At 40.0% G+C, this 18557-nt stretch overlaps 1 protein-coding gene across 2 annotated transcripts in view; it reads left to right on the plus strand.

Annotated features, from left to right (window-relative positions):
• Positions 1-12376, plus strand: part of tfb2m (transcription factor B2, mitochondrial) — a 29338-nt gene extending 16962 nt beyond the window's left edge. For both annotated transcript variants that reach the window (XM_034187854.1, XM_034187861.1), the window contains exons 7-10: positions 8815-8904; positions 9067-9126; positions 11619-11767; positions 11865-12376. In XM_034187854.1, the coding sequence (XP_034043745.1) occupies positions 8815-8904; positions 9067-9126; positions 11619-11767; positions 11865-12054 (489 nt within the window). In that variant the 3' untranslated portion in view covers positions 12055-12376. The remainder of the gene's footprint in view (positions 1-8814; positions 8905-9066; positions 9127-11618; positions 11768-11864) is intronic.
• Positions 12377-18557: the final 6181 nt, after the last annotated feature.

Genomic DNA, 18557 nt, shown 5'->3' on the forward strand with positions numbered 1-18557 from the left:
GTGGTCTTCAGACCAGAGGATCCTCAGTTCAAACCCCAGTCTGGCTGGACAATCGTTATGGACCCTTGGGCAAGGTCCTTAATCCCCAAGTTGCTCCCGGTGTGTAGTGAGCGCCTTGCATGGCATCATCCTGACATTGATGTGCAAATGTGTCAGTGTGAATGGGTGAATGCGAGGCATCATTGTAAAACACTTTCAGTTTCTGATACAGATGGAAAAGCACTATATAAATGCAGTCCATTTATTTGAACAAAAGCCACACGGGAGAGAGTCTGAAAAATGGAGGGCAGCATGCAGCCTATTAGTGGCTATCTGACAGCCAGTAACGGAGAAAATGGAGGAGAGGGAAGTTCCTTTGTTCAGGGCCTTTTAAAGGGTGCATGGTCATCGGCCCTGCCCATTTGGTGTTAATTTCCTTACCCAAGGAAAATTATCGAAAAACACAAATGCTCTTTCCTTGTCTAGGTAACAAAATATAAGATGACTAATTTTTCTAAGTATATCCTAGGCAGAAAATCAAGTAAAAAAACATTTTTTTCACCATGACAGTTCATTAATAATTCAAGAAATAACATTTGACATACATCAACAGTTATAAAGGCATCGCATGAGAGAAACATGTTAACAAATTAAATTGGAATATACAGTTTTGTCTTTTGATTAATTGTAACAAACAGGAAAGACATTATAATACCTCTTCTTTGGATAAAAGGGGTATCTGCATGCTGAAGTGTGTCTGTGTTCTTCTCGCTCTGGTTCTGCCTCAATGTTGGTCCTTTGTGTCAGGATGATGGGGCTGATCTTTCTGATAAGGTTAAACAATAATGCTTTGAAGATCCTTTTCTGGAGACGTAAGAGGTTATAAACTGATCACAGAGTGCTTGGGAGTTGATATTTCCTGGCACCATCTCAACAAATATCTTTTAAGGCAGGAGGACTGTTAATTTCAGGGCCTGGAACATCTCTGAACTGGATTTTGACAGGTTAATAGTAAACTGTCCAGTACTTCAGCCTGAACTGGGTTTAAACTGTCCTGGTTTCGGAAGAACCTTTGAATTATAAAATGTTTGAAGGCTGGTCACTTTTTTTTTTAGGCAGTGAAGGCGCCGAGGGGGAGCTCCACAGGAAGCCTCCTGTGGAGTGGTAACATTAGGTCAAGTGATAGCAGTCCATCAGTTTAAAACCTTTCGGCCTTAGGTCTGGCGAGACAGTTCTGTGAACTTTTGATTCTGTGAATATGAGTGAAATTTTGCACAAACAGCCATTTTTTCTTATTTTTAATATTTTAGAAGTCCCCTTGAAATTGAACGCAGGGAGTGGTGGGCACAGCTAACCAAAAATTAGCTTTGATAGCATATAATGAGCTTACTGAAAAGTTATCTTTTATAAAGCTAAACCGATAAACCATCCAAAAATTTATCGGAAGCTACAGATAACCGATAACTTCCAGTATTGTCTCCGATACACTTGCAACTACTAACAAGCTGATTTTGAGTTTTAACACCACGATCGCTTCTGGTAGTATCAAAGGTGACTACAGACCCAAACAATGAGTCAGCACTTCTGTCTTTGTGCGCCCTGCCCACTGCTGGAAGCTCCTGTTTATTACATAGCTTCCAACAGCGAAGCAGTCGAGAGGAACAGTGAAGCTCAACTCTCTACTCAATAACAGCATTGCCATGAGGCGGAGGTCTTGGAAAATAAAGCAGTGCTGACTTATGGTTTGGTTTATAAATCAAATTAATACTGATGGAATAACTCCATTCATGTCAATTCTGTCATTTGTACAAAGTTAAAATATAACATATATCTTTTAATGTTGAATAATGCACTAATTATGAAGTTTTGTAACAAACACAGACAGAGGCCAAGAGGATTATGGGTAAAATGTGCCTCCGCTAACACTGATTGGTTGACTCATTCATTCTATGTAAACCAACACATTAATGTGAGGTGTGTCGGTGTTTACAGATAAATGTGCTTTTGTAAAATATGTTAATATATATTTTTTCATTTGAAGAAAAAAAAAAAAAAAAAGGCATTTAAAAAAAAAAAAAAGGCCAAGTTGTAATTAGATAACTGTCTGATATAACCGGTGTCAAAATAAATAGAATACTGCCATGATCTACTGGTGCCCAGACGCTCAGTACTTAAGCATCGTGTAGTATACATGGAGTAAGGAGCTGCGTTTAACCTCTCAATGACCACCTCCTGATCGGCAATCGTATGGTCACATGAAAATCAAACCTGTTTGAGATTCTGGTCGGCCGTCGTGAGGGTATCCCGCTGCTGAAGCGCTACAAGCGTCCAAGCGCTCGCACTGTGCCGGTGCAAACACCGATGCAGAATTGGAGAGAGCATAAACAGTGATCATCTCTTTGGGAGAGCAGCTTCTGTTTCTTTTCCCCCCTTTCTTCAACTCATGTAAAGTCTGTTGTTTGTTTGTTTTTTGCTAAAACTTTGATGTCTCCCATCGAGAGTTTTTGTAAAAATAAGAAATGTAAATAAAGTTTGGGGGAAAAAAGTGCTTCTGTTTACGTTTTGCTTCTGTAAACATGAGTCCGACGTGTGGTTTTTGAACGTACAATGTGAGCAGTCAGATCGCATCAGAGCATCGGGCTGTATAGTGTGAGAACATAAAAAGTGCGCTCTGAACTTTTACACCGTGCGGTTTTGTCGTACAGTTTGAGCTGGAGCCGAGTACAGTAATTGAAAATATCGTACAGTGTCTGCCCAGCTTTAGGGCAAATACTGCCATGAACATTAATGGCCAGTAGATGGCAGTAGAGACCGTGAAAACATGCCAAAACAAAATTCCAGATAATCCGTGTCTGCTACGTTTAAGATGTGTGGAATTTAATAAACGCAAACTGAATTTCAGACATCTTATATATATATATTACTCTGGAACAAAGACGACAGACAGTGTTTGACATAAGCAGGACTCTAAATAGAAAACAGGAATCGATTGCAATGATTCAAATTGAAAATAATTGGTGAAGCAACCTGAGCTTCTTCTGGCATTTTTACATAAAGCAAACACAATAACAACATCTATAAACTCAGAGATTATATTCATGAGAGTTTTAGGCACAATATAGAAAGAGTTTAATGCTGTTGTCTCTGTGAAGCCTGATTAGAGCATCTCAAATGCATTTCTTCTGTCGTGAATGTACAGACATTACCCATAATGCACTGCTGGGCACAGCATGTCCACACTAAAACCTTCAAAATTAGTGCATTACTTTAAAACTAAAACATATATCTGATATTTCACTTTATAAAACTTCAGACGTGACGTTAATTTAAGTAACTTGCCTGAAATTAGTTTGGTTAAAATTTTAACCATAAGTTAAAACTGCATGCCTCTGGATGACTTGGGTGATGTTGCCAGCGTATCAGTATGAGGTCAAAAAAATGAGCTTTTTTTCTTTTCTGTGACCAGTTCTCCTTTACCTGTAGAGGATAGAGCGGTTTCTTTTAGAACCAGCTCTCCTCTGTTTACGGAGGATAGACCTGCACATCTACCAAAAAACATTTAAAAGGTAGGTACTCAACTGATTTTAGATTTCATAAATGTTGGTAACTATTCAGCTTTTATTTACCACGTCTGCAAAAATACGTTAGCCGTCTAAAAATTATTGGACCGAAACGTATCGGTAGATAATTAGTCCGAAAATGGTTTTCAGAGTTATCTGAAAAGTAAATCCGATAATTAAAACATTATCTTCGATAATTAGCGGTTACTGGAACTGTGCCCACCACTGTGAACGCAGGCTACAATATAACTCAATATACAATACAACTAAATATCCATGAATTGCAAATTTGAATAAACACACCCTTGTCTGTCATTAGATGCTATAATAATCTGTCTTTCAGGGTGGAACAATTAGCTCCTTGGACTCATCCTCATGCATTTGTCTCTTGTAGACTGGACTACTGCAATGTTCTATTTTCTGTTCTACCACAGTCCAGCATTAGAGGTCTCAAATTAGTTCAACATGCTGCTGCGAGACTCTTGAAAGGAAGCAGAAAGTTCAACCACATTACACTTATTTTGGCATCTCTTCACTGGTTTCCTGTCTCTGTGAGGTTGGATTTTAAGGTTCTGCTATTAACATATAAAATTATTCACGGACTAGCACCTCCTTACTTAGCTGACCTAATTAAACCCCATGTGCCGGTCCGGGCTCTGCGTTCTCAGGGTGCAGGACTACTTTGTGTCCCTAGGGTGAATTTAAAAAGTCTGCAGGCCACAGAGCCTTCTCTCATGGTGCACCTGTTTTGTGGAATGATCTCCCTATGGAGATAAAACAGTCTGATTCCGTAGAGACATTCAAGTCCAGAGTTGAGGCGCATTTATTCTCCCTTGCCTATGGCTAGCATACTGGCATAGTGTAGAACTTGCTTCCTATCCTTTTAAATTAATTTTATTAGTAATGAAACAGGTCTCAGCCTTAACTTTACCTAAATTCTGTGTCTGTTAGTGAAGCTTAGGGCTAGCGGCTGGCAATCACCTTAGTCCACAGTTAATTTTGCTGAGTAAAATATACTCCGCCGAGATAAGGGCCCCTTCACACATAGTATGAATAAGTACAAATCAGGATGAATCACGACAGAACAGGTTGTATGAGCGAACCACGAAAACATTGAGCCGACGGGCAGGCATGAACAAACCCGCTGCGATGGTTTCGTGCACGTGACGGTGTCGTGCACGGCACCATCACGTGCACCACCGCAGCAGAAACACTGTGAGGGGTTGGTAAGGTTAGACCTTGCTTGTGTGAAGCCCCCTGAGGCAACTTTGTTGTGATTTGGCGCTATATAAATCAAAATAAATTGAAACTGAGAAGCTGGAGCATGTGTAACCACATTCCGCAGCTTCTGTGAAAAAAAAATACATGCCACCCACGAGATTTGAACCTGCAATTTACAAAAGCTCTGATTGTCAGCCAGAAACGTTACCACTACGGTACCATCGCTGTCCTATAAAAGGTGCGGAAAAATGCCTGAAATCAACAAGGACAATTTTTTTTTTTTTTTTTTTTTAAGAAAGAAGCGCAATGATAACTGACCAAACAGCATTTGTTACGGCGTATTTCTGCTGATACGTGACTGAAAGTGGCGTATTTGTCATACTGTTGGCTTATTACATAGTTCTGCAGTGCGCCATTCACAAGACACGCGTGTCCTGTCAGACAGACGTGACATTCAGATCGTCCACATGAACTGACTGTCCATTTCAGTTGGGATAGTTGTCAATGTGCGGACTCTCCATTCCGTTGCAAAAGCGATATGTTTTTATGTATTTCCACGTGGGGACAGCAAGCACATACGCGTGTCTGTCAAAACACGGTACGTGTTCTGCAGCTGTAACGTCCAGAACTACAGTTGTCAACAGCTCCTGCTGTTGACAGCCAGCCATGCCTCTTGTCCATCCAGTGCACAGACCAAGGTGTCAATCTGTGATCAGATGGGAGGTGCCTTGCCTGTGGGGGAGTGTGAAACACACGCACACGTGTTGTGGGGGGAGCCAATGCTCTGGCATGCCACATATGTACTCGACAACTTCACAGTCATGGGGTCACTTAGACAAATTTCACTGCCAGCTTGAACGTGATCGTCTGCTGACTGTTTTCGTGCTGATAGCGCGAATGGCCACACATTTTGTGCCAAGCGAGCGGTGTCGAATGTTTGTGTGTGTCACCTGTAATTTGGCCGACACCTGCTGCGAGACGGCTCGAATGGGCTCTCACAGGGCACACTCTGTCTTACTGCCACTGGTGTGAGCAAATAGTTGTGGCAACAGGTGTACGAGGTGTTAGAGGCAGCTCCGATTTTACACATATTGCATACGATTCCTGCTTCATGCGCAGTTCAACCACATTTGTACTATGTGTGAAGGGGTCCTAACATTTGGTCCCAGTCTAAATAGAGTAAAATACACTCTATTATAGAGTGAAATCAGCTCTACCGTCTTGTCAAATCAAGTGTTTCTACTCTGATAAGAGTTGATTTTACACTGTGATAGAATTGATTTAGGACTGTGATATAGTATATTTAACTCTATTGGGACTGGGACCAAATATTACTGTGTATTTTCTCTGCTTTCCTGTTGATTTACTGCTGATGAATTATACCTTAGGTTTCCCGGCCGAATTCTGCCCTTTTTCTCTCTGTCCGAGGCACGGATAGTGGGATGGCCATTGAAGACAGGGTGCCGGATTGACTGCAGTTTGGAATGGACATTGCTGTGGGAACAGGCCCACTGACTGCATGAGGACTGCTGTATGACAAGTGCCTGCAAGGACGTCTCATCAAATACATATTCTTTTGTTATGCCATGTTGTTTTGATTTCCTGTCTTCTGTTTCTTCACCTTTGTAAAGCTTTGTAAAAACCTTGTTACTGTGAGAATGGCCTAAGCAGTGGGTCACCTCTCTGAGTCTGGTCTGTTTGAGGTTTCTTCCTCAATATTGTCAGGAGTTTATCTTTACCACTGTCGCCTGTGTGCTTGCTCTAGGGTAGGGGTGCCCAAGTTTGGTCCTCGAGATCTTCCTGACACTCTTAGAGTTGTTTCCCTGCTCCAACACACCTGAATCCAGTGAAAGGCTCATTAAAAGCCTGCTAATGAGTCTTTCATTGGATTCTGGTGTGTTGGAGTAGAGAGACAACTAAGAGTATCAGGAAGGTAGATCTCGACCACCGAACTTGGGCACCCCTGCTCTAGGGGTTGTTGAGGTTAGACCTTGCTTCTGTGAAGTGTCTCGAGGCAGCTTTGTTGTGATTTGGCGCTGTATAATTTTAAATAAATTGAATTTGCTTACTGCCTCAAATTCTTTGCTTGACACCCATTTAGATATTACTGGTTAAACTATGCTTTGTCACAAAATAGAGTTTAGCAAATGGCAAATGTTTGTCTTTGAAGCTACCTACAGATGTGAAAATTCCATTTGCTAATTACAGGGCCCAACTTTAACCCAAATGATTTGATATACCGTATTTTCCGGACTATAAGTCGCACCGGAGTATAAGTCGCACCAGCCACTTTATCCATTATAAAGAAAAATAAACCATAAATAAGTCGCACCAGCCACTTTATCATTATAAAGAAAAATAAACCATAAATAAGTTGCGCTGGACTATAAGTCCCATGGACATACAGGTATGTTAACTTAACATGAAAAGTTCAGATGATAATATTGTGACGGCTACCGTTTTCAGATGCATATTTCACCAGTCGTAACTTACAATCTGCAGAGTATGATTTTGTTTTTGGTGGCATTTTTTTCGGGCCTTCTCCATTGTCTTGTTAAGTTATCAGTAACGTTGAAATTTTTATTTTTCTATGGTAGTCAGAAGTCGCAGGAACAGTCACACAAGCCTTGAGTGCCCTCTCGTGAGCTGCATTTTACCTACAGATATGTTTGTATTTTGCGGACCACATTGCGAGCCGAACCATGCAGCACCTACCTGCGCAGCTCATGACCACCCAGCGGTGTCGATCCAGCTCCATCCAAGTGCAGACGCTAATCCTCAGTGCTCCCATGCAGCTCTCAGCGTCAACTCTGCTCACACTGATATCCAAGGGTTGAAGCTGTTTTGTTAGCCGTCCCGGAATAAACACCATGTTCGTCTGCTTCAAACGCTATTCACAATCTTCGACGCCAGCTCCTTCCAAGTGCACACACTAATCCTCTGCCGTCGCTCACCCAGTGCTCCCACGCAGCTCTCAGCGTCAACTTAAACACTCTGCTCACACTGATATCCAAGGGTTGAAGCTGTTTTGTTCGCCATGCCGGAATAACAGCAAGCACCGTATTCGTCAGCTTCACACGCTGTGGGTGAGGTGAGGAATACGCGTCCAACGTTCTGTTCTCTGATTGGTTATCGCGACCAGCGTGACTTATAGGACGGCCGCCATACTACAGTGTCCATGATGCATTGCATTTCCTTTTCTGGTGGCCATTTTAAAACATAGATCGACTCTGTCACGTAAAATTGTTTTGTTACAGTAAATTAATTGAGATCCTACCGGTATATTTTTCATTTATAAGTCGCACCTGAGTATAGGTCGCACCCCCGGCCAAACATGTAAAAAAGTGCGACTTATAGTCCGGAAAATACGGTAAATAATAACTGAACTTGTAACAGTTTTGTTCCAAGTATGAGTCATTCTTCTACTGAAGCATGTATTAATTTTACACACATTACTGCTTTAATATTTGAGATTTCTCCCCTAAAATATCCACCTAAAAATAACAGAAATTTATGTTTGCACAAGTTAAAGAATTAATTTACCTTTAACTCAGCTTCAGCCAATTTATCTCACAGTGCCTCAAATAATTTACAATTATAATGCATCCCTCTGACAAAGTCAAGTTTATACCATTTAGCAGTATGTAAAATAATAATTTTAAAAAGCCTGACAATTTGTCTGACCATTCTGAGTACAATTGTATGGTGAAATTAGATGTCGTGTTTGTTAAGATCAAATTATTGTTGTATAAGCATACCAACTTAGCAAGCATAGCAAGAAGGCTAACAAATGTATTACACCCCAGTTAACCCAAATCATCTTCAAATGTCTTATTTTATTTTATTTTAAACAACCCAAAGATACTGTGTTTGCTGTCAAGTAATTATTTTGTTGCCGCACTGAACGTTTTTGAAATAGAAACCTTTAACTAATCACCTAAAAATTTGTTTTGATTGTATGCAGAAGTCAGGATAAATTCTGTCACTATCAGAGCTTCATATCTGAGATTCAATGCTTCATGTTATTATATACTTTTTTTTTTCTCTCTGTCAGAAACTGATGGCGCCTCCTGGTGAAATGTTTAACTACAGAGCCTTCAGTGTTCTCTGGCAGATGGCCTGTGATATTGAACTGCTGCACAAGGTAAATTGTAAACTGAGAGAATTTTTTTAATTGCTTTTCAATAGACCTATTGCAATTCCACTTATTTTTGTTCCCTACCATTAATTGTAAGATTGGTAAAGTTGAAGAAAAAAATGATTTTTTTTTTCCCCCTTGTGAATATATTCATTTTTACATTTGCAGGAACCCTTGACATCTTTTGTCGTGTCTCCAAAGCAGAAAGTATCTCATAAAAAGAGCAAGGTAAGGAAGTAGCAGTGGTGGGCATAGATAACCAAAAAATTAACTTTGATATCAGATAACTGAAAAGTTATCTTTGATAAAGTTAAAACGATAAACCACCCAAAAATGTATCGGAAGTTACAGATAACCGATAAATTCCAGTATTGTCTCTGATACACTTGCAACTACTAACAAGCTGATTTTGAGTTTAACACCATGATCACTTCTGAAAGCATCAAAGGCGACTACAGACCCAAACAATGAGTCAGCACTTCTGTCTTTGAGTGTCCTGCCCTCTGCTGGAAGCTCCAGTTTACTACATGGTTCTAGCACAAACGCAGCTGAGAGGAGCAACAAAGCTCAACTCTACTCGGTCACAACGCTGCTGTCAGGCCGAGGTCTTGGAAAATAAAGCAGTGCTGATTTATGGTTTGGTGTAAATAAAATGAATACTGATAGAATAACTCCATTAATGTCAATTCTGTCATTTGTGCAAAGTTAAGATATAACATACATCTTTTAATGTTGAATAATGCACTAATTCTGAAGTTTTGTAACAAACACAGATGGCATTCTGGGTAAAGTGTGCCTCCGCTAACACTGATTGGTTATGTAAACCGACATGTTAATGTGAGGTGTGTTGTGTGTTGGTGTTTATAGATAAATGTGCTTTTGTAAAATATGCCCAAAAAAAGGCATTAAAAAAAAGCCAAGTTGTAATTAGATAACCGTCTGATATAACCGGTGTCAAAATAAATAGAACACTGCCATGATCTACTGGTGCCAGTGCAAGTTTTGGCCCTTTTTCAGCTGATTTTTCGTTGGTGTGAGAATTTTTTGGATCGCACGGAGTTTCAGGTTAATCGCACGTCCTGCATCATTTGGTATACATGGAGTAACGAGCTGCGTTTAACATCTCACGACCACCTCTCGCACTGTGCCTGTGCAAACACCGCAGACCTGTCTTGTAGTGTTTTGTCTCCCATCGAGGGTTTTTGTTAATTACGTTTGGGGGGGAAAAAAAGCTTCTGTTTACGTTTTGCTTCTGGAAACACGAGTCCGACGTGTGGTTTTTGAACATACAATGTGTGTGAGAACATAAATCATGCGCTCTGAACTTTTACACCTTGCGGTTCTGTGGTACAGTTTGAGCTGGAACCGAGTTCATTCATTCATTCATTCATTCATTCATTCATCTATCTTCTATCGCTTAGTCCAATTAAGGGTCGCGGGGGGCTGGAGCCTATCCCAGCAGTCATAGGGCGCAAGGCGGGGTACACCCACGACAGGACGCCAGTCTGTCGCAGGGCCACAAACAAACACAGACACACACACGTAAGGACAATTTTAAAGATTCCAATCCACCTAACCCGCATGTCTTTGGATGTGGGAGGAAACTGGAGCACCCGGAGGAAACCCACGCAAACACGGGGAGAATATGCAAACTCCACACAGAAAGGCCACGGGAATTGAACCCACGACCTTCTCGCTGTGAGGCAACAGTGCTAACCACTAATCCACTGTGCTGCCCCGGAACCGAGTACAGTGATTGAAAATATCAGCCCAGCTTCAATTTGAATACTGCCATGAACACTACTGGCCAGTAGATGGCAGTAGAGACTTGCCAAAACAAAATTCCAGATAATCTGTGTCTGCTGCTACTCTGCTATGTTTAAGATGCGTGGAATTTAATAAACGCAAACACAATAACGTCTATAAACCAAGAGAATATATTCACAAGAGTTTTAGGCACTAGTGTTTAATGCTATTATCCGTGGAGCCTGATCAGAGTGTCTCAAATGCATTTTTCATGTCGTGAACATACTGAGATTATCCTATACCCATAATGCACCTGAACACAGCATGTCCACACTAAAACCTTAAACATTTGCGCATTACTTTAAAACTAAAACATATATCTGATATTTTCACTTTATAAAACTTCAGACATGACGTTAATTTAAATAACTTGTCCAAAATTAGTTTGGTTAAAATTTGAACCATAAGTTAAAAATGTATGCCTCTGGATGAGTTGGGTGATATTGCCGCCGTGTCAGTATGGGGTTAAAAGAAATGAGGGTTTTGGTTTTTTTTTTGTGATCAGTCTCTTTTTGCCTGCAGAGGATAGAGTGGTTTCTTCTAGAAGCAGCTCTCCTCTGTTTACAGAGGGTAGAACTACACATTTACTACAAAACATTTAACAGGTAGGTGCTCAACTGATTTTAAATTTTATAAGTGTTTGTAGCTGTTCAGCTTTGTTCACCACATTAATGGTCTAAAAATTATCGGACAAAAATTTATTGGAAGATAATTAGTCCGATTATGGTTTTCAAAGTTATCTGAAAAGATAATCCGATAATGAAAACTTTATCTTCGATAGTTATCGGTTATCGGATTATCGGAACTGTGCCCACCACTGGGAAGTAGTAGTAATAATATTAGCCATGTAAACTTGGAATCCATTCAATACAAGTTCCTATTGTCTCCTATCTCTGTCAACAATTTGTCCTCAGCTTCTTAATGATCACTTGTGTTTGGTACGTCTACGTCCGCGGCGGGATCTATTTTCTGCTGGCCTCACTCCTTTTAATGCTTCTGCCCTGCTGATGATGGTCAAACAGTGTCTCGTCACCAAGTCAGTCAAGCTTGTTGACAAGCTCAAGTAAGCAGATCAACCTATACGACATACATGTTGCATCAAACCATTTCACTTTTATGTTTTATGCCCTTAAAAATATACTCTCCCTTGTGTGTTTTAGTTGCTGGGTACCTGATAGTGGGAGTGAACTGTTGTCAAAGATGAACTTAAAGGAGGACATTTTGACAGGACAAATTTTTCCAGATGAGTATCGTCAGCTGTTTTGCCTTATGGAAAAAAGCGAGGAGTTCATTGACAGCTGGTTATATGATGAAGTCCTAGAGAACACAGAGAGAATGGGTTGGTCGTAGAACAGTGAGATACAGGTTATGCGTGTATTGAAATTCTGCTCAGATGTCTGCTTGTGTACTGTGCTCAACAACCTCAACAGAGAGATCTTCATGAACATATAAAAACTAATTTTAAGTATGTTTGTTAATGAAATTAACAGAACAAAAAAATAAAATAAAATCCTTGCTGCATAAGAATTTTGTTCTTGTAAAAATAAACATTTTTGGAGTTCTGTATAAAATATTTGAGTGGGTGTACATTAGGCTGGCCTTCTACAGTATGCCAAAAATTGAAGTGACTTTCTTAAGGTGCTTCTTGACAAAGTTGTTCATCTTGATGAGAAAATGCTTTGTGCAAAATTTTTTTCGATATGACTATTCTAACCACTGCTGCACACAGGGTGGAAATTGGAATAATTGAGCATACGAGGTCTGTTAGAAAAGTTTCCGACCTTTTCCGCAAAAGTGCTGATGTACACCTCTTCCACAATTTCTCTGGTAGTCACACGACGTCCCGGATCAACACAGCCTTCACTTTGGAAATGATCTGGTCGTTTCAGCCTGTCGATGGCCGCTCAAAGCGCGGCGCGCCCTCAGCCGCTGTGGGCCATCTTTAATCCGGTTGTAATCCTCCTTAATCTGTGTGACGCCGATAGAATCTTCACCGAAATCCATCTGAATTTTCCGAGTGGTTTCCACCTGGCTGTCTCACACAGTTTCTGAAAAAATTTTCATGGAGCAAAGCGGCAGTCGCACAGCCATTTCTCTGACAATGAAAATCCGACGAGGGGGGTGGACCAGTGCTCACTCAAAGCCTGCCCACAGGCGAATGACGCAACCGACAGGCGTGAAAAAACTCACGCATGCGCACGAAGGTTCAAGCTTGGCTGATGCAAGCACACATGATTCAAATCCATATAGTTTTTGAAAAAAATAAAAAGGTCAGATACTTTTCTAACAGACCTCGTATTAGCACAAACCAGCAATAGTAATGTACCTGTTCACAAATGAAATAGAAATTGAAACAACAATCCTTTCTCCTTTAACTGACCATACAGGAGAGATAAAAAGGTATTACATGTCACTCATGAAATTTCACCCAGTTTATTTATTTTTTTCCCTAAAGGGAAAAAAAAATGAAGCAGAGCCTTGAAAAGGTTGAAGATTGTTTTTCAGGACGACCGTAGTGTACATGGGGATAGTGGTTGTGGTTTGTTCTGCAGATCAGTTCATCAGTGCAGACTCACTGCAAATTATGTGAGTCTCACCAATCACAGTCCTAGGGTCATTCCATGCCAAGTCAGCCAGTGGTCCCCACATGACCCCCTCCAAAAAAAGTGAAAAACACTTCACTTGCTCCCCAGCCAGAGAAATAGAAATACCCCAAGTTTTAATGAGCCAGCTCTAATACTTTAGGCACAGGAGATGTTTCAAAATCGCAGCATTTTTGTTCGTATTTGAAAAAAGCACTTTCTGGCCAACTTTGGAGAGCAATATAGCCTAGCCAAATTAAGTGAAATCCCTCAAACGTAGTATCCTACGCAAAATCATACAGGAAAAGCCATATCTGGCATCAGAACAATGATATCTGGCTTCATTTTTTATCCAACTGTTCTTAAAAGCTGCCAAAAATGGTATATTTTCTAAACGAGGTCTTACTTTGAGCATGCACTGTGTCAAAATGGATAAATACCCACACTTCTCTTTACAGGCATAGACTCTCATGAACTAGTTCCAATGCCAGAATGTTTCAGTTTTACATTTCAGCTTAAATTTTGCTTGCAAGAGAAAAATTGAAGTTACACAAGAGAGAAAACTGACCAACCTTTTGTCAAAAAGTGATTAATGGCCCTGTCAGCCAATCAGAATTGATGACGTCACTATGTCCCGCCCCTAAGCCCATCCCCCTAGTCCCGCCTCCAAGCCCCGCCCCTTATGACGTCACAGCCAATCATAATCGATGATGTCACTATGTCCCACCCCCTAAGCCCCGCCCCCAGATCCTCCCCTAACCCCGCCCCAAGCACCGCCTCCAAGCCCCACCTCCCCTCCCACCCAGGTCTAATATTTTAATGTCATTTTATTTCATGAATTAAAGAATGATTAAAAATACCTAGATCTTTTTAATGTATTAAAGAATTAACTAATTCTGAAATAATTAAACATAAATCAGTGTCTATTATCTAATACCCCTTTAATATTTTTAATTCTTAAATTAAAGCGCCTCCTTTTATGGTTTTTTAATGCCTCAATTAAAGAAGGAATAATAAATACCGTATCTTATGCATAATTATGGGAGGTTTTCTTCAATTTAGTGATTAAACACGAATATTTTAATACGCCTTTAATATTTCTTAATTCTTAAATTATCGCGTTTCCTTTTCTGTTTTTTTTTATTCGTAAATTAAAGAAGGGAAACAAATAGCCGTCTCTCTCGGGTGTAAGTCTTTGCAGCAAGACGGTCAAATACCCACGCATAGAGCCGCTCGCGGAAACATGACCCCACGGCTGTAATACCTGTTGCAGACGCTAGCTGTGTCTGTGTGTGCGTGCGTGCGTGTGTGCGTGTGTGTGTGTGTTTCATAGGCGTGTGTGTGTATGTGTGTGTGTGTGACCTGCGGAGCGGGGGTGTCACGCTGGATGGTCTTTTATAACATAGTAGAGAAGCTTGAATCTTCGGTTGAAGCTTGAATGTTTAATTACCTCCAATTTCCTGATGACGGGGTCGTTCGTCACGCTTGTTTCAAGGTTGAAAAAACAAAGCTCCTTCTCACTCACGCCAGATGCAGTTTCTTTTAAGATATTAGCCGATCGATCACGGGCTGCTGGACAGCCGCTGATTGGAGATGCTGCCCCGAGGTGATGAACCCGAAAAATCAACAAACTTTGGGCTCACTCACGCCAAATGGTGTTTCTTTTAAGATATTACCCAGTCGATCAGGGGGCTGCGGGACACCCGCTGATAGGAGATGCCGCCCCGAGGTGATGAAGGCGGAAAAAAACAAAGTTTCTTCTCCGTCACTCCCGGCAGGGTGGCTGGGTGTCAGGCCAGATGGTATTTTTAGAGCAAAAGGTGCCAGTAAGTGTTTTTCACAAAAAACCTCGTTTGAAAAACAATTTACCCTTTTCAACAATATTATAGGAAAGAACACAGGCTGTATAAGGTTTAGAATATGTGGTTTATTACATTCATTAGTCACACACAGAGAAAAAAGCAATTGTTCATGTTTATTAAACACAGCATACGTGAAGGAAAACATTAAGAAAAAAGTATTTGGTCCACTTACATGAAGAAAAAAAGTATACGTTCATGTTTATTAAACACAGCATACGTTAAGAAAAAAGGTACTTGTTCCAGTTACCTGAAGAAAAAAGCATATGTTCATGGTTATTAAACACAAATTTGGTCCACTTACATGAAAAAAGCATACGTCCATGTTTATTAAAGGGTAACCATCAGGCTGTCGCGGTAAATTAGCTGATAGATGATTATTATGTCTCCAGCTGCGTATAATAAACTCAAGTCTGCTCAAAGCCACTTTTTTAAGGCAACAAGTTCGCATATTTTTTTGTAAAGTCAACTTATTATATTTTACACATTTTGGGATTCAAGTATTAAATCCTTATCTCAACACTTCACGGTAACGTTCACATGCCAGCAGCTTGGATGTTAAGTCCTAAATCTAAACATTTTCTTTGCTCACTTGTATCGCTGCAAGTTCCTGCTTTACCACCTCATTCTGACCAAGAAACATCTGAAGTGGGTCAAAAAATAACTGAAACTGTTCTTGAAAGCAGCTTTCTCCTGGTTAGTTTTTAATACACCCTGAAGACATCAAGATTCTCTGATCAGATTTCTTGGGAGACTTTCCAAAAGGGAGACATCTATTGTTTTAATATGAAAATCAGCCGTCAGCATTTTATGTCAAGTGTTCCCTGAAAATCACAGATAACTGAATGACGGAGAACTGAAGCAGCAACTTTGAAGTTTCAAATAAAACAGGGTTCATCAGCATTTTCTGGTTTATCAGAATCTGAATCAGAACAGCTTTTAATGGCCAAGTATCCACAGAATACATGGAATTTGACTTTGGTTTGAGCCGCACTCTCTCTGTACACTGTAAATGCATGCTAACATACAAACGAATTAAGTTAACCAGACTCAGTTTTCAAGCTGTAGCTTCAAGAAAATTAAGTTGACCTGAATATGATGAATGAACAAAACTATTTTGAGAATTAAGCCGTCACTTGCTGGATGCTCACAGTAAATACATTACTGTAATTTAATTTTTTCAGTACAGCAAAATAAACAAGTTACTGTAATCTAGATTTTAAGTGTATTTGAGTACTGCACACTCACAATAATTAAGGTAATCAAATCTGCTTCAAGACAACATAAATTACTTTGTAAGGGAGCAAGTTTGCATTTTTTGATTATTTTCATTTTTAGTAAAGTCAACTTATTATTTTTTACAGTGTAAGGCATGTAGAAATACCCTAAACAGCGAATAATCCGCAGTAAAAATTGTACAACGTGTTTTTAAAAACCGCTTGTAATTATGAACAAACTAGTTTAGCTAACAACTGCTACAGAAAGGTGAACATTTATTAAAATGAATCTGAAATACACGAGTTGACCAACATCAGGAGGGTAAGAGTTCTAATGTTAAAACTCACTGTTGTTACTCCGATGTTTTATGATTTGTAAAAGGCTGCACCAGGCACTTGAAAATTGCACATTTCCGACCAATTCTGTCAAAAAACATTAACAGCCTGGGAGCCGACACACTGCTGTCAGTGTGACAAGAGGAAAGTGTGTCATGTAGAATCTGTGCATTTGTTCAGAGCGTATAATTATAAATCTCAAGTCGTTTTAACGTGGATAAAGATTTAAATGCGGTTGTTTTGCAGAAGTTCCACTGAAAACACACAGAAGATGTAATTTTTACAATTCACACACCTTATCTTTGATAGAAACAGTCGGTGGTCATTTATTGAGAAATCTAACTGGCGGAGGGTTTTACGCTTTAAACGCTTATTTGGTTGTGAAAAGCTCCACAAAAACTTATACTTTTCGAGCTGATGCTGACTGTTTGCATAAATTTTTGGCTGAGTTGGGAAACGTCTGACATTATATAGCCAATATGTTTTTTTTCTTACTTTACGGACCTTTAAAAACTTTAGTCATATTACTAAATCATTGTTTTTCTTTTTTTCTTACCTCATGAAGGCGACTCTCTCTCTCTCCGGCTCCCTGTGTCGTCTAATAACCCTCTGGGCTTAATTTGTCTTCTTCTTCTCGTTAAACCAGAATAAACTTTTTATGCATCGCAATTATTCTCTCTCAAAAACATTCATTAATACCAGTCCAAAATATCCTCGAACCTCCGGGCATCTTGCAGGAGTGACGGTCACGTCTCGCCACAAACTGAAAGAAAAGATGCGACTTATTAAATATTTAGCCTACACTTTAAAAAAAACGTCATGATGTGATTTTTTTCTTCTTACCGTGTAACACGAGTCCGTCCCCGCGGCGCCCTGTTGACGGTTCGACAGACCTCCGTCGGTTATAACACACCAGCTCCGCGTTATTAACCTGTATTTTTAATATAAATGAGATTTCAGAGGGTTTACTATCTCTGCTGCTGTGTCTGGGGGAAAAAACTTGATTAAACAGTGTTAAATAAACTCCTAACAGAATATCCACAAACTGTAACACGGACCATACTTATTAATGAAATATTTACACTTAAAAAAGTTATGAGCTGATTTTCTTACGTCATAAAGGAGAGTCTGTCCCTGGCGCGTCGTGTCGTCTAAATGATCCTCTGGGGTTAATTTGTCAGGCCGAATTCTTCTGCTCCATCAGAATAAACTTTTCTCACCGTGGGGCTCTATATCTGAATGAATGAATGAAAACTGTTTATTTCGAACATTTGATACAACAACAATTACAAGATAGATCAGTAAAGACAACAACAAAAAAGTTCCTACTGTGTACCCAACATATCTAACAAAAAACATCATTTAAAAAATGTTTTTACCGCCGAGGATCTTTTTAAAAAAAAAACAAAAAACAGAAGCATTTCTATCAAAAGATTACTTAATTCACTTGCCGTGAAAGACTTTTGCACTCTGAAGAAAAAGAAAACTTCATTCCGAGAGAATGAACGTCTGCTCCTGTCAGCGGCTGGAATGAAGGAAAAACACTGCAGCAGGAGGTGGGACAGAAAAACTGGACCAGCCTCCAAAACAAGCTCATTTCCCACAGGTATCAGGTTTTATGGTGGACCCAAAAAACACACGTAATCATCGATCAGGGGATTTAGCCTGACACCTCGGACTGAGGGACACTTCAGGACCTCATAAAAATATTGCTTCAAACGGGACCTGTGACGCTGGTCCGGTTTGTCAAAAGAGGTGCGACCTTTTGCGCTAAACACCCCAAATACACACACACACACACACACACTTTTAAGACGCAAATATCCCCAGACCCGCGCGTGTAGTGGTCCCATATTATG

This window comes from Thalassophryne amazonica, chromosome 2 (genome assembly GCF_902500255.1).
Source record: "Thalassophryne amazonica chromosome 2, fThaAma1.1, whole genome shotgun sequence".
NCBI lineage: Eukaryota > Metazoa > Chordata > Actinopteri > Batrachoidiformes > Batrachoididae > Thalassophryne > Thalassophryne amazonica.